The sequence below is a fragment of the Saimiri boliviensis genome, chromosome 15 (assembly GCF_048565385.1).
Source record: "Saimiri boliviensis isolate mSaiBol1 chromosome 15, mSaiBol1.pri, whole genome shotgun sequence".
In the NCBI taxonomy this organism is placed as follows: Eukaryota; Metazoa; Chordata; class Mammalia; order Primates; family Cebidae; genus Saimiri; species Saimiri boliviensis.
In genome coordinates, this window is record NC_133463.1 from 39,627,716 (window position 1) to 39,650,980 (window position 23,265).

A 23,265-nucleotide genomic window follows, 5' to 3' on the forward strand; every position below is an offset into this window, starting at 1 on the left:
TAGTAATAGTGTTTACTACTCAAAAATGCTGTGACCTTTGTTAAAATGAGCTAAATCCAGCACTATCATGTAGCCTTTAAAAAAGAGTTCTTTTTCCTCAGGAAAAAAATAAAGAAAAAAATTAAGGGCTTTCAAGGACATTATATGTTAATCCAAAAGCGCAAAACCCTGACTGAAATATAGATTTACAGCCTGTCACAGAGAAAACCCAGACCACATTTCCAATTAACATGTGAAGAGAGCAGATGCCCCATGTCTAAAAGAGAGACCCAGGGTCTGCTGAAGGGTGGCCTTGTGGTGGTTCCGACTCCATCATTTTCCTCACACGTACATTTAGTCCCAGGTCTTATTCACTGAATGTATTTAACCACTTCCTGTCTGCATTCTGCATGTGTTGAAATGTCATTTTTCTTAAAACACATCTGAATTTTTATTCTTGTGTTGCCATTATGATTTCAATAGGATTTTCTATTGGTTTCATCTCTCTTTGGAATATCCTCCCCCTGGAAAATTTTCATTTATCCTTCAAATGCCATCTTTTTGAAGCCATCTTTTACCCCTAAAACAACTAGTTGGCCTTTATTCTATGCTTCCATAGCATTTTATTTATGCCTTTACGACAGTAATTACTACTGATTTATAATTGATTTGTTCAGAAAGATCTCTCCAAAAACTGAGCTATTAAAATATAAGAATTCATCCATTTTCATATCATCAGCAGCTACATAAACACTATATACTAAGTGGTGATTTTTACTTACATCATGCCTCCAGAAATAATTTGCAGCAGTTCATCAGCAATTTTAAATTAATTAAGTTCTTAATTGTGATTTGATAGAAACAAAAGAAAATTATATTGCATTCCCTTACAGCATAGTGTGAAAGGAAAGGCCATGTATTCCTTCTTTGCCAGGTACAGTGCCAGTCATGCGGGTACAAAGGAGAACAAGAAACAATCACCATCCTCAAGGGCCTTACAAGAGACTTCAATACCTAGTAATTAAATCAGGTGTCCTCAAACTTTTTACACAGGGGGCCAGTTCACTGTCCCTCAGACTGCTGGAGGGCTGCCACATACTGTGCTCCTCTCACTGACCACCAATGAAAGAGGTGCCCCTTCCTGAAGTGTGGCAGGGGGCCGGATAAATGGCCTCAGGAGGCCGCATGCGGCCCGCGGGCCGTAGTTTGGGGATGTCTGGATTAAATGTATGGATTGTGTCCCAGGAAGACAGTGTGTACAAGATGATATGGGGAACAAAATCTTCGCAAGGACCAGTGCATCCTTTGGATCTGGCAGTTACTAGAGGTTATTTGGGAACCTAAAGCTGAACCTTCTGTGGTTTTCAAATGATGTGTGCACACAGCACAGTCCTAGAAGCCCCTACTGTGGGGCATGTAAAGGATAATTGACATGATGCCTGTGGTGCATTGAATGGTGTCTCCCTCAAAGATAAGTCCACACCCTAACCCTAGGAACTTGTGTATGTGACCTAACTGAAAAAAAGGCGGGGGGGGGGGGAGTCTTTGCAGATGTAATTAAATGAAGGATCTCAAGATGAGATCATCCTGGATTATCTTGAAGAGCCCCAAGTCCAATGACAAAGAGTGTTCTTTTTTCTAAGGACACTTTTTATGTGTCCCTATAAAAGACCTAAGAGGAGAAAGCCATGTGAAGACTGAAGGCAGGAACTGGCGTAATGCAGCCATAGCTAAGAAATGCCTGGCAGCCCCAGAAGCTGGAAGAAGCAAGAAAAGATTTTTCACTAGAGTCTTTAGAGGAAAACACAGCCCTGCTGATATTTTGATTTTGGACTTCTGGCCTCCAAAACTGTGAGATAATACATTTTTATAGTTGTAGGTCACTTGTTTTGTGATAATTTGTTATAGCAGCCCTAGGAAACTAATAGAATACAAAATTATTTAAATCGTTCACTTTTAAATTTTTACTGGGGATAAACAAAAACATGTTCGACACTCTATTTCACCCTACACAGCCACTCTACCTCCAAGACCTGTCAATCTTACCATCTAAGGATGTCTCAAATCATTTGTATCTTACATTCCCCACTGCCTCTACTTTGGTTCAACCATCTCTCATTGGGCAACTATAGTGGCTTACTCCCAGTCACTCAATCCAATAACCATATTCTCCACAATCAGTCTCCACTCTCCAGCCAGAGGGACCTTTTGGAAACACAGATCTGATCATATCACCGCCCTCCCACTTAAAACCATTTAATGCTTTCATGACATTTTTAGGAATAAGAACAAAATTATTTTCCTGACCTATGAGATCCTGTAGAGTCTAGCCCCTGCCTACCTCTCTTCTGGTTGCACCTGACCCTCCTTGCTCTCTTTATTTAATTTAATTTATTTATTTGAGATGGAGTCTCATTCTGACACCCGGGCTGGAGTTCAGTGGCGCCATCTTGGCTCACTGCAACCTCCACTTCCCAGGTTCAAGCGATTCTCCCCCCTCAGCCTACTGCGTAGCTGGGATTACAGGCACCTGCAGTCATGCCTGACTAATTGTTGTATTTTTGTAGAGACGGGATTTCACCATGTTAGCGAGGCTAGTCTTGAACCCAGGCGATCCACCCACCTCAGCCTCCCAAAGTGCTAGGATTCCAGGTATGAGCCACTGCACCCAGCAGTCCTTGCTCTTTTTAATCCAGATACCCATTGCTTGAATGCACCACACTCTATCCAGTCACAGAGAGTTTTTTGCACATTCTGTTACCTCTGCCTGGATGCTTTCCCCACCCTTTTACCAAGATCTCAGCTTCTTTCAGGCTTTCTTGGATTTCCCACTATAGGGGGCTCCAGGTCTACTTGCTGCACACTTTTATCCAACGATGTTCCTTTCTTTTGGAGCACTTATCTTTGTAACTATACATGCATTAGTGCATTTATTTCTTCAATGTTTTTCTTCCTCTTTAAATTGAAAGCACCAGAACTACCATCTATGGATGTGCCAACTGTTCTCTGCACCAGGATGTCCAATGAGGGACTGGGAGAACAGGAACCCAGTCCACATTCCACTTCTGAGCCTTGAACCCTGGCTGTTGTATTCCCTCTCCTGCACAGTTACCTTTCGTTTTGTGAAAGGAGGCATTCTTCTAGCCAAACGCAGGATTGCACATGCTCAGAAAGGCCACATTTGTATAGTTTGCATGAAGACACTCTACACAGGCTCCCAGGGGTCCTGGTAGACACCATGTGTGGCTTGTTCTATACTTCATCCCCAGCCCTTAGGGCAGTGACTGGCCCATAATTGCCTAATAAATAGTCATTGAATAAATAAGTGAATGTAATTATCTTTCTTTGTTAATAAACAAATGCACATTCATTTTTGTCATGAATATGCATATTCAGCCTTGTGCCCTTTTGTCAGTTTTCATTTTAAGAATAACACAGCTATATTTATCTTTGGAAACTACTTTGTTTTTCTTTTAAGTTATTTATTTGAGATTTAATTCCCAAAAATCAGAATAAAAAGACCAAAAGGAAGCATTTCTGTAACTCTTGTAATATATGGGCAGATTATTTTTCAGAAAAAAAAAACTGAACCAATTTACACTACAAATCACAAGGTATAGCAATTTTTTTTAGTATTACTAATATTACTTTATTATTCTCATTGTTTTTGCATTTTAATAGGTTGTTTTAATTTGCAGTTCTCTAAATAGTGCCTGGAAATAATAGTTCCTCCATAAATATTTGCTAAATGAATTAATATCCTATGGGTCTATTTATTTTCATAAATGTGATCATTTACTTTCTGAATTTCTTTTGTTGTTCACCATCCTTTTTTCATCATATATAACAAGTTATTAAGTAGAATTCAGGCACTGATATATTCTCATATGTTTTAGATATCTTGTTTTCATTAAAAACATTTAAATTATATCTTTTCACCTATTACATTAGTCAAATCACTCATCTGAGAATTTCTTTTTGGTATTACTTTATATCAAGGTGAAATGGCCAAATATTTTGGCAAATCATATTAAAACTTTGTTTACAAAAGCCAAGATAGACAAATGGGATCTAATTAAAATTCAGAGCTTCTGCACAGAAAAAGAACCCATCACTAGAGTGAACTGACAACCAACAGAATGGAAAAAAATTTTTGCAATCTACCCATCTGACAAAGGGCTAATATCCAGAATCTAGCAAAGAACTAAAACAGACATACAAGAAATAAACCAACAACCCCATTTAAAAGTGGGCAAAGGATATGAACAGACACTTTTCAAAAGAAGACACATATGAGGCCAACAAACATATGAAAAAATGCTCATCATCACTGGTCATTAGAGAAATGCAAATCAAAACCACATTGAGATACCACTACATGCCAGTTAGAATGGCGATCATTAAAATATCTGGAGACAACAGATGCTGGAGAGGATGTGGAGAAATAGGAACACTCCTACCTAGTTGGTGGGAGTGTAAGTTAGTTCAACCATTGTGGAAGACAGTGTGGTGATTTCTCAGGGATCTAGAAATAGAAATTCCATTTGACCCAGCAATCCCATTACTGGGTATATACCCAAAGAACTATAAATCATTCTACTATAAAGACACATGCACATGTATGTTCACTGCAGCCCTGTGTACAATAGCAAAGACTTGGAACCAACCCAAACGCCCATGAATGGTAGACCGGACAAAGAAAATGTGGCACATATACACCATGGAATACTATGCAGCCATAAAAAATGATGAATTTGTGTCCTTTGTAGGGACTTGAATGAATCTGGAAGCCATCATTTTCAGCAAACTGACACAAGAACAGAAAACCAAATGCTGCATGTTCTCACTCATAGGTGGGTGTTGAACAATGAGAGACATGTGGACTCAGGGAGAGGAGCATCACACACTGGGGGCAGTTGGGGGGGTAGGGGAGGGACAGCATGGGGTGGAGAGGGAGTGGACGGTGGGGAGGAATAACATAGGGAGAAATGCTGGATATACTATATACCTAAAGTAAAATTTAAAAAAATAAAAAATAAAAAGAGGAAAGGTGAAGAAAAAAAAAGTCTGTTTAACCTTTAAACCATTATTGTCTAGTCCTTCTGAATACTCCTTTTTTTAATTTAATCAGGGTACCAGAGGAGACTCTTAGGTCTTTGGACTATTTTAATTCCATATTCTTATTCTTCATCAGAATAACTCAGTTATTCCTTTTTTCTCCCTTTCCTAAAAGGCAGAAATAATAGATGCAATAGGAGATTGAAAGTATAAGCAGAGACAAGAATTGATTAATATTGAAAGAGAAAACTTCATTTTCATTTTTTTCTGTCTCAAAGCTGCGAGCACTACCTGTGTTAAGAATACGTGTATTTATTTCCACTACATCCTTTTGAATATGATCCCTTTGTATAGCATTTTTTTTGCTTAGCTTAAAAAGCATACCTCATCTAAGTCCCACAATATCCCACTAAACAAATACACAATCAGTGTCATTGCTTAAATATTCTTTCAAATATCCTCAGGACTCCTCCTAAAGTAACTTTATCCAGTGCTAAATCAAGGCTTTTTGCCAAGATTTGGAACAGCAGAGAGGAAGTAAAGATTCTGAGAGTCATACCTGGACATATCTTATCACATCAGCCTGTCTGGCTTCCTCCCTTATTTTTCCTAATGTCCATGGGCAAATTTGTATCATTAAAACAGTAGCAATAACTTCACTGGCATCACTAGAGTTATGGTTAAAGAAACGACCCCCCTCCCAGCACTTTGGGAGGCCAAGGTGGGTGGATAACCTGAGGTCAGGAGTTTGAAACCAGCCTGTCGAACATGGTGAAAACCCATCTCTACTAAAAATACAAAAAAATTGGCCAGGCATAGTGGCACATGCCTGTAATCCCAGCAACTCGGGAAGCTGAGGCAGGAGAATTGCTTGAACCCGGGAGGTGGAGGTTGCAGTGAGCTGAGATCGCGCCATTGCACTCCAGCCTGGGCAACAAGAGTGAAACTTCATCTCAAAAAAAAAAAAAAAAAAGACTCCTTAACTTGAAGTCAGGTCTTGTCTTAGATTTTAATTTCATTGTGAAATACTTAAGCATTTGTTCTTGAACAATTCACTTAACTGATTCTGCACCTCGGTTCCCATGTCTGTAAGTATTTAAGGTTAAGATCCTCCCTCACCATCAAAGCTATTTAAAGCCAGGGGCAAGCAGGATGCTGGGCCTGCAGACATCTCTCAGCAGGGGTCTCGGCCAGGGACACACTCGCCCCGCTGTGATTTGGATTCCTTTCAGGATGAAGGTGACAGTGGACCCAGACCCTTTCCTGGTCTACTGACCCGAAGTGGACCAATACACTGCCAGAAACAAGGCTGGCTTCTGGAACTATGTGTCGGGTCCCCTCCTGGACCATGTCTTTACCACCTACAAGGTCAGGCACGTGCACCAGATGGTGGATTTCATCAGGAGCAAGCATGCCTGGTTTGGGGACTTTTCCTACAAGAAAATGACGGTCATGGTGGCCGTGGGCCTGCTGCTTGGGCTGATGGATGAACTGGACCCTGATGTAGACTTCCTCCACTCCTTCCAAGCCTTCCAGATGGCAGAGGGCATCCAGAAGGCCCACCCAGGCAGGGACTAGTGCCAGCTTGTTGGGCCTCTCTGACCCAGGGAAGGTCCTGGCCCTGTTGAGGGAGCCCCAGTGGGCAGTCATTGGAGACACCTTTCCCATTGGATGCCATCCCCAGGCCTCCATGGTTTTGTGACTCCACTTTCCAGGACAATCCCAACTTCCAGGATCCTCGATACAGCACAGAACTGGGCATGTACCAGCCCCACTGCAGGATCTTCAGTTTCCTCGTGTCCTAGGGCCATGATGAGTACTTCTATCAGGTGGTGGTGTTCAACAAGTTCTCACTGCCACTGGAGGCTTCCTACAAAATCCAATTCCACTCCTTCTGCCCCTGGCACATGGGCAGTGACTACCAGCAGTGGTGTCGCAAGCAGGACCTGGCCATGCCGGAATTCCATCTGACCAAGTGCCCTGGCCTGCCAGACATGGAGAAGCTTCAGCCCTACTACCAGGGGCTCCTTGACAAGTACTGCCCTGGCATCCTCAGCCGGTGACCCTCCTGCCACCCCCACCACTGCTGGACCCCAGGCCTGCCCCTCAGCGTGCCTAGCAAGGTCTGGCCTGGGCAGACAGCCACCATCAGGGCCCACCTCAGTGGGGAACCTCACTCACCCCTTTATGGCCACCACCTCTCATGGCCACTTGTGCCTCGTGGCAACAAAGACCTTGAGGGAGAGAAAAAAAAAATCTACCTCACCAAAGTGATGTGGTCATTACGTAAGAAAATATAGGGATTTATTTAAAAAAAAAAAAAGAAAGAAAGAAAGAAAGAAAAGAAAAAAACCTTTAAAACTATAAATTTTGTACAAATATTTGACATTGTGATCTGGTTTTCACTCCAAAGAAACATTCAGTTAGGCTAGTGTATTAGTATAGTCTTATTTGTACAGTATTTTCCAGCCAAGTACCATAGTTAAGTACTCTTCTGGGCAACTGAAGGAAGATAAATAAACAGAGCATGGAATAGAGTCCACATTATCCTTTTTCTTTTCTTTCCTTCCTTAGAAGTTTTACCCAGATTCTTCATTGCTCATCCACTTCTCTAAGGCTAATTCAACTCTGAAATCAAGACAGGCTAGGGGGAAAAGGGGCTAAGCATTTTATATTTGTAATATCTAAACTCTCTAATTTTGTTAAAAATCTATGTGTGCAGACATGTTTTACAGAAAAAAAAAATCTAGGCTAGCATGTGTTTGTCATTCAGCAGTTTTATGAATATCAAAGTATCTGCAAAGAGCAAGAAGCCCAGGCAGAGGTGGCCCTAGAACATCCTCTGATATTTGCTCAGCCACAAAAGTTTTGCTAGAATTTATTTTTAGTCAAGCTTCAAAGTTGTCAAGGAATAAAGTGTTTCCTAATAATGTTGACAAAGATAAAAGGATATCTCAGAAAAAGTCTACACAGGTTATCTAACCTGATGTTTCCCAAATAAAACCCAGCTGGAAATTTGCTTAATGAGAACAAATATTTGGAGTTTTAATCCCTTACTCAGCATTTGAATGTGATGTTCTTTCCATTGATAGCACGTAGTTATATATATATATATATATATATATATATATATATATATATATGGAAATAATTCTACATGAGAAAATGTGTTTAAACTAGAACCTTATTTTAGGAAGCATTCTCATTTCTTACAATTATTAAAGCATTAATCATTCTAAATTGCATCTGCTTAAGAAGCCTGCCTGACTAGGTTTGCAGCCACATACCACAACTTATGAGCTATGTATCTCCAGGCAAGTTACTCAACTGAGACATCATTTCTTCATCCATCAAAGGCAGAAACACTAATACATGACTATCTCACAAGAGTGAAAATTATTATATGTATTAATACATTAAAAATAACTTTGAAAAATATCTGGCTCATAGTAAGCACTCAATAATGTTATCTATTAATGTTACTATTATAATATTCTTATTAGTAATAATATATGCTAATCTGACTATCTGCACACACACTTACCCCATGCCTAGATTATCAACAGCTTGAGGACAGGTGTTAATCATCTTTATAGCCCCAGAAGTTGGCAGAGTATCTAGCCCATTATAGAGTATGCTATTTCTATATACTCCTAATTAATCTTTTTCCTTCTCTTTTCAATTTATACAGTGAATTCTTTATCTTCCCTTGCATGATTGACCTTCAAAGCACAATCATCTGTACAATCTTGGATGCATCCAAAAAACTAGTTATCAAATCCCTGCTGAGAAAGACAATGTTTAAAACAAATTATTTGTTTCTCTGAATATTCTAAATGGCACCATTGATCATAGAGCTGGGTATCTGGGATGCATTGTACTGACCTATTTCCTTCCATCCATAAATTACTCTTACTGAACTTTACTTGAAAGTGATTCACAGCCTTTATTGGGGGCTCTATTACAAATGCTCCTAGCAAGTTTATTGTGGTGTCTATTGCAAGAATATGAAGTTTTCTACCACTTTACAGAATGGCCTCTTTACTAAGCCCTTCAGGAGATATTTCTTCCTGTTTTAAGATCAACAATGGATCCATTTTTATGGCACAAAATGCTTACACCTAAATTTGAAGCCCTATTGTGCCAAAGTTTTCATTTTTGTATGAATTCCATTTTATTTCCCCATTCTTGTTTTTCTTTTGTTCCTACATTCAATTCATGCTCTGTTGTATTCTACTTTTCCTTCTGAGTACTTTCTGGATACAGTAACTTTACTAAAAAGAGCTATGCAGGTTGTATACTGTGCAACTCCAGAGGGCTCCAATCACATTACAGTTTGTGCATGTAACACGCAATTTGTAATCCCACATGATGTGGCAGTCCTGGACAAAGCTTGGAATGGGTGACTGACCAGGGACTATCTGAATGTTCTAGCTCTGTCTGAATATATATATGTATACACACACAAACATATATATATATATACACACACACACACACACATACATACAAATGTATGTTTGTTATATATGCTATTATGTATGTATGTGAAAATGTATGTGTGTGTGTGTGTGTGTATACTTGTTCCTCACATTTACTGAGTTTTGCATATACAAGTTATCTTACATAGTCTCCAAATATACAATTTCTCCATGACATTCTCACACCTGCATTTGTTCATTCACCCAACTTTGGCACACGAGTACAAATTTTGGCACACTAGTACCCAACTTTGGCATACTAGTACTATTGTTCTTAAAGATAATCAGATACCTATAGTAGATACTAAATATGGCCTTGTTTCCTACAGGAGAGGTTAGTAATCTGTTCAGAAACACAATAGACGGCAGACTTATCTGGTTCCAAAGCATGTATTCTTTTCACAAAACCATACCATGCTTTAATAATTCTCTTTTTTCCCCCACTTCACTGTGCTGAATACCTGGTAGGCACTTAATAAATACTTACATGATTAGAGTGAAAATCAAAAAAGTATTTGAGTTATTGTCTAAGGTCACAGCAAATAGAGGTGGCTCTAGGATTAGAATCGTTTCTTTGTTTCCTGGTCCATTGCTCTGCTGACTCTATTTTTACCAAGGAATATAATAGCAACCTCAACAATTTGTCCTCCAGCATGGGCTCTTTCAGAAACTCTATGTGGGGCTGAGAATATTTAGGCTATTTAATGAGTGAAACTTTCCATGGGTGGAATGCTGGAGAAGCATTTTGTGGACAAGATGAAAAAAAGATCCTATTTTAAATGTTTCTGAAAGAGTTTGGGCAAAATCCATCTGGCAGACAGACTATTTCTTCCGTTCAAAAACTCATCAAGCACTCCAAACGTGTAACCTGTAGGCAAGTTTAATTAAAACTTGAGAAATCTCAAAATAACCTGACATTTAAATATGTTATTTCCGTTCTGTTCTCATAGTCTAACAATCATATACAGATATTCTCAGGTTTAAATTAACCTCCCCAATGCCATCCAGCCATGCATAACTACTGGATTACCCTGTGTCCCTGACAACAGGAATGTGAATGAAATAGACTCATCCAATCGTTGTCCTTCAAATATTAACGTCGATTTCATAGAAAGTTAGGGAAGAAGGTAGATAGAAAGCTGAGTAGATGAATGAGTGAAGATATGGTTGTGACAACAGATGGCAGACAGATAGAATGATACATAGATACATAGATAGATGGTAAAATTAATTTCTCTTGTCTTCTCTGGCAAAGGTGAAGCTTGTCTTAGGAGTACCTTAGGAAAAGACTAGTGTTTTTTCCACAAAGAAAAAAATTGAACTGTGAAATCATTGAGCACATATGTAAAAATTCCAAATATATACTTTCTGCCTTAGAGGCGGAATTCTAGTCCTTTTTTTTTTTTTTTTTTTTTTTTGAGACAAGATCTCCCTCTGTCACCCAGTCTGGAGTGTCTTGGTGTGATCATGGTGCTTGCTGCAGCCTCGACCGCCTAGGCTCAAGGGATCCTTCTGCCTCAGCCTCCCAAGTAGCTGGGACTACAGGTGTGCACCACAACACACAGCTAATTTTTGTATTTTTTTATAGAGACAGGGTTTTGCCACGTTGTCCAGCCTGGTCTCGAACTCTGGGGCTCTAGCAATCTGCCTGCCTCAACCTCCCAAAGTACTGGGATTACAAATGTGAGTCACCTTGCCGGGCCTAATTTCATTCTTAAGTAGCCTGGAGAGTCCTGGACCCTGTCATTAATGCTAGGTGCAGATAAGTGGCTGAGTTTGAAGCCGTGGGTGGCCTTACAGTAGTTTCTTCCCACACTTTTCCTTCCTTCTCTGGCTTTGAGCATTTTATATGATTTCATTTTCTCCTTCTCTCTTAGCATAACAATTATACTTATTTTTTTAAATGTTTAATGGTTACTCTAAAGTTTTCAATATGCATTTTAAACTAATCTAAACCTACCTTCATATAACACTGTGCCACATCACAGGTTGGTGCCTTACAACAGAATGTTTTCAATTCTTCCCTCTCATTTAAATTCTTATGACATTGCTGTCATTCATTTCACTTATCCATAGGCTAGAATCACCAAACACATTACCACTTTATTATTTAAACAGTTATATTTTAGACTAATTAAGAATAAGAAAAATTGCCAAGCATGGTGGCTCATGCCTGTAATCTTAGCACTTCGGGAGGTCCAGGTGGGCAGATCACCTGAAGTCAGGAGTTTGAGACCAGCCTGGCCAACATGGTGAAACCCTGTCCCTACTAAAAATACAAAAATTAGTCAGTGTGGTGGTGGATGCCTGCAATCCCAGCTACTCAGGCAGCTGAGGCAGGAGAATCTCTTGAACCTGGGAGGCAGAGTTTGCAGAGAGCTGAGATTGCACAAGAGTGAATGGGTGACACGAACGAAACTCCATCTCAAAAAAAAAAAAAAAGAATGACAAAGATAAAATATTTTACTTCCATTTATGCCTTTTTAAATGTCCTTCCTTTCTTTATGTAGACCTGAGTTTCTGGTCTATATCATTTTCCTTCTCCCTGAAGAACATAAAACGTTTTTTCTGCAGGGCAAGCCGCAGGCAATTCATTCCCTCTGTTTTTGTTTTTCTGACAAAGACTTTGTTTCTCCCTTACTTTTGAAGGGTCATTTCACTAAGTATAGAATTCTAGTTGGTAGTGTTTCCTTGCAACACTTTAAATACTGTGTTCTACTCTCTTTCTTACATGGATTCTAATTTAAAAATCTGCTACAACCCTTATCCTTGTTTCTCTCTTATCTTAGGTACCTCCCGCCTCTGGATTCTTTCAAGGTCTTTGGTTTTCTGCAGTTTATGCCCAGAAGTTGGGGTTTTTTATTTTTTGTGTGTCTTTTGATATTTATCTTGCTTGATGTTCTCCATCTCCCTGAATCTGTGATTTGGTATCTGACATTCATTTAAAATAGTTCTGGGCCCTTTTGTTTTTGTTTTTGTTTGAGATCAGTTCTCATTCTGTTGCCCAGGCTGGAATGCAGTGGTGCAGTTTTGGCTCACTGCAACCTCCACCTCCTGAGCTCAAGCCATTCTCGTCCTCTGCCTCACAAGTAACTGGGACCACAGGGTGCCACCACGCCTAGCTAAGTTTTTGCATTTTTAGTAGAGATGAAGTTTGAACATGTTGCCCAGGCTGGTCTTGAACTCCGAGCTCAAGTGATCCGCCCATCTCGGCCTCCCAAAGTACTGGGATTACATGTTAATCATAGTTTTAAAATATTCCCTGTCTAATAATGCCAGTATCTGTGTCATATTTCATTCTATTTCTGATGCTTGCCTTTTCTTCCCTTTTAGCATTCCTTATAATTTTTTTGTTGTTTAAAGCTAAAAATTATGTAATAAATAATATGGACTGAGGTAAATTGGCCTTTGGTGTGACATTTTATGCTAATTTGGCTAGGAATTAGGCTGTGTTTAACGTTTGCTATAGCTGCTGGTGCCAGAGGCTTCAGATTCCTCCTAGTTCCCTGTCTTTGTCTCCCCTGTTGGCTGAGCTTAGGAAAGCCTAAGTGTAACTTCTTAGAGAGGGTCTGCAGCTTGCCGCTGTTTCAGCTGTAGTTCCTTAGTATTATATAGGGGCCTTGATGTGGAGGTAAGGTACGGAGAAGGAGAAACAATTTATAATTCTATGATTAAGTTTCAGTTTTTGTGTATGTCCCAATGCTGTGACATTCACAGGAGTTTCTTCACTTTCCATCTCTCTTAGATAATACATGAAGGCTTAATGGGGCTATACTGGGAAAAAATGTTCTTCCCTCAGGTGGCGCAAGGCTCTGGGAAAGTATTTTTCTCTAAATAGTAGGCCCGTGGTATCGAAAACAAATATGCTCTGGGCATGTTTTACAATGATTAATCTTCCCCTATGCCTGCCAGAGCCAAGAGGAGATCTTCCTTGGCTCTTCACCATAAGAACCTGGTGAACTTTCTGGTGGTAAATCCCACAGAAGTGTGAGTGACTTTATAACCATGCCCCTCAAGAGTTTCTCACTCTCAGATTAGTCCACATTCAGCCTCCAGCAATTTATGAAAATTAGCATTTAAGCATTCTTACCAGTTTTGACTCCAGGGCCTTCGGCTGCAGTAAGCAGATGTGGCTGTAGTTTCATGAATTCGCCTGTCTCTCCAAATTTGGGGGTGGTAGTTTGCCCTGTGACTTCAATTTTCTGATGCATCCAAGGAAAGTCATTCATTTTTCTATTGCGTGGTTTTTTCTTGTCGTAAGGACAGGAGAAATGACTTCCAAGCTCTTAACCTGTCAGAGCTAAAACCCTACGTTAGTTTTTTTAACAATTAACAGCTAACTGGAATGCCCCCTTTTCTGCAACAACAGTAGGAGCTGTTCATACTGTGTAACATAAATCTTCAGGCACAGGGCCCATGCAGCTTCTCAAATCTCTTTTCTTCCAGAGGTCAGAGTGTTTTCTCTGTCTTCTCCACCTGTAGAGACTGTTTTTGTTAATGTGATCATTCTTTCTCAATTTCCAACAGATTAAATCCAAGGGGTTCAATCTATTGTGTTATCCTCTCAATGCAGACCCTATAGTGTCTTTTTCAAACATTTGAAATGTGGTTTTTTTTGTTCTATTTTTACAGACCAACCCTTCTTTCTCAGATCATTGGTAATGATAGACGTTTTATTCATTTATCTTATTCATTTCTGTGTTTGTTTATCCCCCCACTCTTCGTTGCTTATTTCTCAAATGCAAAATGCTCTTCTGTATCCCTCCAAGACATAAAGCCCACAATTCCCTGGCATTCTAGGTGGGGAGATGTATGTGAAGGACTGTATTACAGAGCAGCTTATAACATTGAGAAACAAGATGATCTTGGAGTACAGCAGAAGGCAAGATTGGATTCATCTGAGGTGACCAGGGTATCATCAAGAGCTGGCTTTCACATTTGATGCTGATTGCTCTATCAGTCAGAGCCCAGGTGGGAAACAGACACACTCAAGTGAGGCAATTGAGTAAACTTTAATAAAGGGATTGCTGACAGAAGTGACAAAAAGTCTAATGGTACCCAACTGACATGGTTTGGCTCTGTCCCCATCAAAATCTCACGTCAAATTGTAATCCCCACATGTTGAGGGAGGGACGTGGTAGGAGGCAACTGGATTATGAGGGCAGTTTCCACCCACGGTTATCATTATTATCATGATAATGAGCGAGTTTCCAGGAAAGCTGGTGGTTTTAAAGTCTGGCACTTCCGTCTTTGCTCTCTCTCTCTCCTGCTGCCATGTAAGATGTGCCTTGCTTCCCTTCACCTTCCACCACGACCGTGAGTTTCCTGAGGCCTCCCCGGTGATGCAGAACTGAGTTAATTAAACCTCCTTTGTTTATAAATTATCCAGTCTCACGTGTATCTTTATAGCAGGGTGAAAACGCACTACCACACCAACAAAAGGTGGCAATGCATCTCAAATTTAGCAGAAGGAAAGGAACTGTTACTATAGTGAGGCCTGAACAGGAAAAAACGAGAGCATCATTGCCAGAACTCAGCAACAGTGGTGGGAATTGCACTTCTAGAAGACATCCATGTGTCAGGAGCTCTAGATTTTGGTAGAGAATTCCAGCCACTGCTAAACTAAAGGTTGACATAGAGATAAATGCTCTGACCCTACTCCCTTCCGGCTTTCTGATTCCCTATTTGTCTTTTCCAATGGCTGAGCCCAAGCAACGTCAGAGGGCAAGCCTACAGAGGTCAGCTTCCCAGGAAACAAAGGAGCATAGGAAGAGGTGAAAAGTAAATCTGAGGCCGGGTGCAGTGGCTCACGCCTATAATCCAAGCACTTTGGAGGCTGAGGCGGGCAGATCACCTAAGGTTGGGAGTCCAAGACCAGCCTGACCAACATGGTGAAACCCTGTCTCAAAAAAAAAAAAAAAAAAAAGTAAATCTGAAGGAGCAAATGAGGGATACCCAGTCCAAAAGGATTCTGCATTTCTGGAATCTAGGATGAAGGATCTGACAGGTTGCCGACAACCACAAGTCCTTGATTTGTGGAACCTAGAGGTGAGAGTTAGAGACAAAATGTTTTGAAAACTGAGCCATTTCTGTTGCCACATCTTGACACTCTCCACACAATCACCTGGACCCTCACCTCTAGGGAATGATTTCTGAAGCAGTATAAGTACATATAATACTTGCTATTTTTTAAAAGAAATTTCAGTGGAGGAAAAGTGAAACTAGCGCCAAAGACTCACTTTTCTCTCTTACAGCCTTCTAGCAGCAGGAGGAGGAAACCGTCGAACAGCCAATGTTGTGGCCCATGGGTTTGCCAATCTTTTAACTCTAGACAAAAAGACTCTTCAAGAAATTCTAGTGCATTATCCAGATTCTGAAAGGATCCTCATGAAGAAAGCCAGGTACATCCTTTAAAACCCCGTTAGAGATGAATGCAGTTGATTTTACTTTTTAAACTCTGAGATAAGGAGAACTGTATTATGACTGTGATAAACTTCATCACAATGAGATATGCTTAATAAACAACGGTTAATGTAGGTACCCACTGAAACTTCACAGGTTAGGAGAAATTACAGTTTTTCTGGTAGATTTTGCCAGAACTCTCACAGAGTTACCTAAAACAGCTTTTCTCTCCTACCCACAGAGTGCTTTTAAAGCAGAAGGCTAAGGCTGCAGAAGCAACCCCTCCAAGAAAAAATCTTGCCTTCCTCTTCCCACCAAAAGAAGAGACACCCAAACTGTTTAAAACTCTCCTAGGAGGCACAGGAAAAGCAAGTCTTGCAAGACTACTCAAATTGAAGCGAGAACAAACAGCTCAGGTAATAAGGCAGAGGGAATGGAGGGCTGTCATGGAGAAGGCCCCAGACTAAGCATATCCACACAAACTCCTACTCTTAATTCCATTTCAGACACTGAGACAATTTGGACTAATCTAATACTAATAATTTCTGCTTTATATATAGCACATTATTATTTAAACTGGTCAATTACATGATGTTTATAGATGGCCTTAACATACATGTATTTATAAATACAGTTTACTCTCATTTTTCATAGATTATTCACAAACTCTATATTTGTGATTCTACTTACTATAACTTATTTGTAACTTAAAATTGATACTCATGGTGACTTTGTGGTCGTTTGTGGACAAGAGCAAGTACAGGATGGCAAAACGTTGAAGTTGCCCAGTGCATACATTTTCAGCTGAGGTTGAACAAAGAGGCACTCCCTTTCTTGTTTCAGCTCTTATACTATAAATGAGTGACCCTTCTGGTGCCATGGGTTTCACATTTTTGTGCTTTTTGCGTGTGTTTGATTTTGCTGTTAAAAATAGTCCCCAAGTATAGTCCTAAATACTGTCTAGTGTTCCTAAGTGCCAAAATGCTGTGATGTGCCTTCCAGAGAAAATGAATATGTTAGATAAACTTCATTCAGGAATTACAGTGCTGATTCCATGAGTTCAATATAATGAGCCAATAATACATCAAATGAATTACTTGATCAAATTAACAGGGTATCGCTAAACAAAAACACACATGAAAGAAAGTTATATATTGACCAATTGAGAAAAATGTTATGGTTGGAAGCTCCTAAGAACCTAATGCTGTATTTCCCCCAGGAGCAATGGTTCAGTATTTGCTAATTTGCTGTTTGTGGAAACTTTATAGAACAAAACTACATGAATAATAAGAATCAACTGTATATATATATATATATATATATATATATATATATATATATGGAGAGAGAGAGAGACATATGGATATATAAATAAATAACCCATTTTATCAACATTTTCACAAATATTCAATTACTTAAATCACAAATGTTTAAAGCCAGAAATAACTTGATAAATTTCATTTAAGCTTTTCATGTTATAGATGAAGAAACTGAAACCCAGATCAAGGAATTTGGATAAGATCGTAATTAGTTACAAAGCAGAAAGCTATCACTCAGGTGTTCAGACTCACAGGTCTATACCAAGCTGCCTTTTGATTCCTAGAAATGTAAAGAAATCAAATGTTATTTTCTCTTTTTTTGTTTTGTTTTCCATATTTCTTTGATTCTCATAATTAGTCTATGAGGGCAGATACCGAGAAACAGACAGAGTGGGATTCAGGTTTTCTGAACCTAGTCATTGTGTTATGTCTAAAACTGTAGAAACGGGTAGCTGTGGACCTTTCAGAAAATGAGTAAAGCACATATTATAAAGTCAGCCATATACAAAAGACTAAACCTTGCCTTTTCCTTTCCCACACACACAACACTGTGTTGAAATTTAGGGATCCAGCATAAACCAAATGCTTTATTTGCATCAGCATAGAAATAGTAATTTGCATTAAAATGTATGGGAGTAAAGAAATATATAAGTAAATGTGTAAAGAATCTCAGCTTTATCAGCGCACATTTATATCCTGGGCAAGCCTTTCTCAAATTGATCCCAAGCATTACCAGTAAAGAGCACAGTGTACCTTTTGCTATGAAATTTCTACAGCTAGTGCTAAACACAATAGATTCAAACATGACAGGTCAAGCACCTGTGGGACAAATGGAAAAGATTGTACTAGGAAAGGGATAAGTTTTTTCCTGAGCTTCTCCCATGAGCTTATGCAACAGGAAAATTCTACTTTCTACAGTAATTTTATATAGTATTAGTTAATACTTTTTTATCAAAAATAAATATTTAAAATTTTATCTCTACAGAGTAAGTAAATATTTAAAAAGCAAAAACAGAGTCCTGAGCACTGAGTCTAATTCAGAGTATAAGGACCAATAGGAAGGGAATTTTTTGGCAGAGACAAAAAAAATTCAATTCAGACTAACACCATGAGTATGCAACAGCTCCATTCTCTAGCACACCAGAAACTTAGTCAAATGATAGACAGAAGCAAAGCAGACATGATTCCTGGATGCACTTAATTCAGACAGTCTGTCTTGGTGGTGATCTTAGCCATTGCCTGCTAATCAAAATCCAATCCAATGTTTTCAGTTATAATTTGAACACCAGTTCTTTGTAATTGCTCCTTCCAGGAAAAAGAAAATTCTGAAGGAAGAGAGGAAAAAGAAAATGAAGATAAACAAAAAGAAAATGAAGATAAACGAAAAGAAAATGAAGATAAAGGAAAAGAAAATGAAGATAAAGGAAGAGAGCCAGCAGAGAAGCCACTGGACAGGCCTGAATGTACAGCAAGTCCTGTTGCAGTGGGGGAAGAGCCCCAGTCAGTGAGAACGACAGTTTTACCCAGAGGAACTTCCCGTCAATCACTCATCATCAGCATGGCTCCTTCTGCTGAGGGCGGAGAAGAGGTTCTTACTATTGAAGTCAAAGAAAAGGCTAAGCAATAAATGTTTTATTATCTTTAGATGTGATATAGCTAGTTCCCGAAGAGATTTTACCTAGGATTGTAACTTCAATTAATGAGGGGAAACGACCTTGCTGGGACCCTTGGGAAACCAAAGGCAAATCCCTAGCTTAGTTTCTAGGACTTATCTGAGAGTGTGATTTCATGCAGTGGTAATAAGAAGATTATTAAAAAACCATCCCTATTCTCCACTGTCATTAACTTTATGCAATTGCTACATCTTCTAATTGTATGTAGTAAATTTTCTTTTCCTTTGATTCTTTCCTGATGATATTTTTCTTCCTTCCATTTTTACTAGCTTACTCTTGCCTGTGATGTGATTCACTAACCTTTTCTCTTAATTTTTATCGTGTTTAATTTCTGTTATGGCACTGTTAAGCCTGGCTAATTGTTCTAGGTTTATGAACTTCACCTCTTACATGTAAGGGTTATGAGATTTTAATGCAATAGATCAAAAATCAGATGATGTTCATTCAAATGAGGATGATGAGTCACTATAATATCAAAAAATCCCCAGCAGCTGAACTGAAGGGAAGCAGAGATCATGAAGCTTTCTGAATGAGAAGTCTGATTTTTAGAACAGTCCCCTGAAGAGCAATGTTGGTTGGCAGAACTAGCAAACTGGCAAAATCACATTGCAGGAACATATTGGAAATATTGTACCCTTTGCTAAAGAAATAAACTTCAATATTTTCTCTTCTAACCAACTTAAAAGACACCAATCTACCAAACTCATCTGGCTCACGGGACTTGGACTGAAGGATACAGGCTAAAATGATGCTAATTAGAATCTTCCTCAAGCACTTGCTGGAAAAGATAGATACCAGATTGGAACTTCTTGTTTAAAATTAAGGTTTAGTTAAAAAAAAAAAAAAAGTGATGAGGTTAGGAAGGCAGACTGTACACATGTCAGATTTACATAGCCCCATAATTTGTGGAACCTACATGTATAGCTGTTTACAAAATCTCCAAGTTAATTAAGCGCACTTTAGGAAGTTGTCCTCATGAATTAGCTAGCATTAGCATAATTACCAAAGTTACATGCTGTGAAGAGGCTACAAAGGCCAGGCTGATGTCAGAAGTAATAATACATACAGAATTCCATTCTAATACATGCCATTAGTGTATAACACCGAGTTCTGTATAATGAGGCTATTTCCAAGTCCCTGAAGATGGTCATTGTAACAGCACTTTGCTGAGAGGGTTTTAACAAATTATATTAGCCGAAAAGCCTACAACATAGATGCATTTAGCAAACCGTGTACAAATCAATCACTGTAACAAACTGTATCATCTGATAGAGTCACCGTTTGTGAATGTAGTGCTTGAGTATCACAAAATATGACAAGTTTTACAAAAGGATGGTTGGTTTTTTCAGGATTTAAGGGAATACAGGCAAATTGTTAAACAGCACTTATTTGAGAAATGGGAGTTTGTATGCAGAGTGAATGTGTATAAAATGAGTGATTTAAAAACCCAGAAAGAAAAGGTAGAATAAGGCTGAAGAGTCTGATAACAGGAAAAGAAAAGGACAAAAGTCTTCAGCTTGGGAACAATATGCTTTCCTCTTGAGGAATGTGCTCTCTTTCCAGGTCCACAAGGGGCGTAGTTTTAAGGGCAAGAACTTCCCAGTGCCATGCCCACCTCCCATCTCTCTCCATCTGGGACATTTAACAGTCTGTTTTAATTCTCATGGGCACGGGAAGAGTCAAAAAGTCAATCACTCCAGCAGAAGTTCTAAGGAACTCCTTTCATTAGCCAGAGGTATTGGAGAAGGTGGGGATTCCTCCCAGGTTAAAAGTCTCCTTCTTCCACACCCCTTCGGACTCCATGTTTGGATCCCCTTCCACGAACACTCTCTGGTGGAAGCCTGTCTTCCCCTCCTAAACTCCATCTCTCTCTCTCAATTCCCTTCTACCCAATGAGGAAGCTATCTTTCCTCTGCTGGATTCCATCTTTCTGGATTCTCTCACTCAGTGTGAGAGGAGCTTTCCTTTTCTGGATTTCCCCTCTGGAGTCCCCTTCTGCACTCTTCGTGGAAGTTTTCTCTCTTCTTTTTTTTCCCTCTTTCTCTACCTAAATAAATTCACTTTCTGCAAAAACTCTGGGGTCCAGTGTTTACTTTGCGAGGGCACCTGGTCCCCTCTCTCATTCTTGAGAGAGCAGGAAACCAAGAACCTTGGAGAAATATCCTTTGAGGGGAGCTGAGGGCTCCACTGAACCCCTGAACCCAATACCTTTATACCTCGTAATTAATTCAAATGATATTAGAATATAACACCATTGCAATTTATGCTCTTTCCCTGGCACTTATTTTCCCTCCCAAGCTATCCTGTTTCAGATAATATCAATTTATTTCCAATCCATCAGACTAACATCTAAGAAAATTCAAGAACTCTTCTATTGTTTATATAGTCCCACCAAATTATTTTTCTTTTATAATCTTTCTAATTATCCTTTTCTTTTTTTCAGTCCCAGTGCTAACGCCCAGTGCATATTCTCTGTTCAATGCAAATAAACATGTACTTTTTACCTATAGTCTGCTCTGGTCACTGGTCTGCCCTCTTAATCCCTTTGCTCTTGGAAAATAAGATCTTTCTAAAACCCTACTTTGACCCTATTACTTCCCTGCACAGAGGCTGTATTAAGAGTTCTACAGAGGGAAAACAAAATAGGAGATATATATCTATCTCAGGCCATTGGATTCACACTAGAACTTAGGCTGCTGGTTCTTCTCGTTCTCAGCCTTCAGACTCAGACTAAAATTATACAACTGGCTTTCTAGGGACTCCAGTTTGTAGATGGTAGATCATTAGACTTATCTTCCTTAATAGTTTCATGAGCCAATTCCTTAAAATAAGTATATTTACATATATAAATATATATTTACATATCTATCATATTACAAATGTATGAGGTTTATTATATTTTTAATATTATATATCATCTAGAGATATTTGTCATGTTTTTTATTTATTTATAATATATATATAAGATTCATTATTAGGAATTGGCTCTAGTCTAGCTAGAGCCGATTGGTGTAGCTCTAGTCTGGATCCAAAGGACTGAGAATTAGGAGAGCTAATGGTGTAAGTTCCAGCCTAAGGCAGGAGAAGACTAATGTCCCAGAATAAGCAACCAGGCAAAGAGAGCAAATTCTTCCTTCCTCTGTCTTTTTATTCTGCCTGCCTTGGCATTCCAAAGTTCTGGGGCTTGAATAGAATAAAAAACCAAACTAAATCTTGAACAGTAGTTGAAATTTTGATTTGTAACCTCCATAAATGTCAACCACACACCTCTCAACAAATTATAATAAATTCATTCTCCTTTTTCATAAAACCCCAGAATGTTATCATCTCCTAGTTTCCAAACAGGCCATGAGCACAGAATCCACTCCTGATAATATTAATTTCCTACAGTGCTTAAAGATATGAAATATTTGAGGGATGGGTTTAGAATATGGCAAAACATGCATAGGGGAGGCATTTTTTCCCATGGATTCCTTCCTTCCTTCCCTCCCTTCCTTCCTTCCTTCCTTCCTTCCTTCCTTCCTTCCTTCCTTCCTTCCTTCCTTCCTTCCTCTCTCCCTTTTTCTCTTTGTCTCTTTCTCTCTCTCTTTCTTTCTTGGGATCGGATCTTGCTCTGTTACCCAGGCTGGAATGCAGTGATATGATCACAGCTCACTGCAGGCTCAAATTCCCAGACTCAGGCAATCCTCCTACCTCAGCCTTAACCTCTGAAGTAATTGGAACTACAGCCACGTACCATCACACCTGGCTGTTTTTTAAAACGTTTTGTAGAGACAGGATCTCACTATGTTGCCCTGGCTGGTCTCAAACTCCTGGGTTCGAGCAATCGTCCTGCCTCAGCCTCTCAAGTAACTAACTGAGACTACAGCCTCATGCCATCACAGCTGGCTAATTTTTGTATTTTTTGTAGAGACAGGGTCTTGCTTTGTTGCCCAGCCTGGTTCCCTATGAATTTCAAAAGCATTTTCCAATTAAAAAAATGTTTAAACATAGGTGTTGTGTTTACGAAACAGGGTCTCATTCTATTGCCCAGGCTTGTCTCAAACTTCTACCTCAGTCTCCCAAGTAGCTGGGGTTGCAGGCTCATGCCACCACGTTTGGCTGCTTTGCTTTGCTTTTCTAGGATAGCATAGCTGTCTGTGCATGATAAAAAGTAACTGAGTGAATCGGATCTTCAAATTAAACGTGGGAACCCCTCTGTCCAGTGCTGGGGCCAGCCCCAGCCTCCCTGATTCTACCTTTATCACTCTGCCAGGCCTCATACTTTCTGCTGAGGTTTTTGCTGAAAACAGTATGGCTTTATAATGCTTAGGCCCTGTTGGTCTTCTTTTACACTGTCTTCACTATCCTCAA

General features: G+C 39.4%; 1 protein-coding gene and 1 pseudogene across 1 annotated transcript in view; both read left to right on the plus strand.

The window, feature by feature from the left end:
• Positions 1-18,866, plus strand: part of CNGB3 (cyclic nucleotide gated channel subunit beta 3) — a 147,871-nt gene extending 129,005 nt beyond the window's left edge. The window contains exons 16-18 of the mRNA XM_003940502.4: positions 15,773-15,919; positions 16,162-16,336; positions 18,552-18,866. Coding sequence (XP_003940551.1) covers positions 15,773-15,919; positions 16,162-16,336; positions 18,552-18,866 — 637 coding nt within the window. The remainder of the gene's footprint in view (positions 1-15,772; positions 15,920-16,161; positions 16,337-18,551) is intronic.
• On the plus strand, positions 6,271-7,100 carry LOC141581444 (inositol oxygenase pseudogene; annotated as a pseudogene).
• Positions 18,867-23,265: the final 4,399 nt, after the last annotated feature.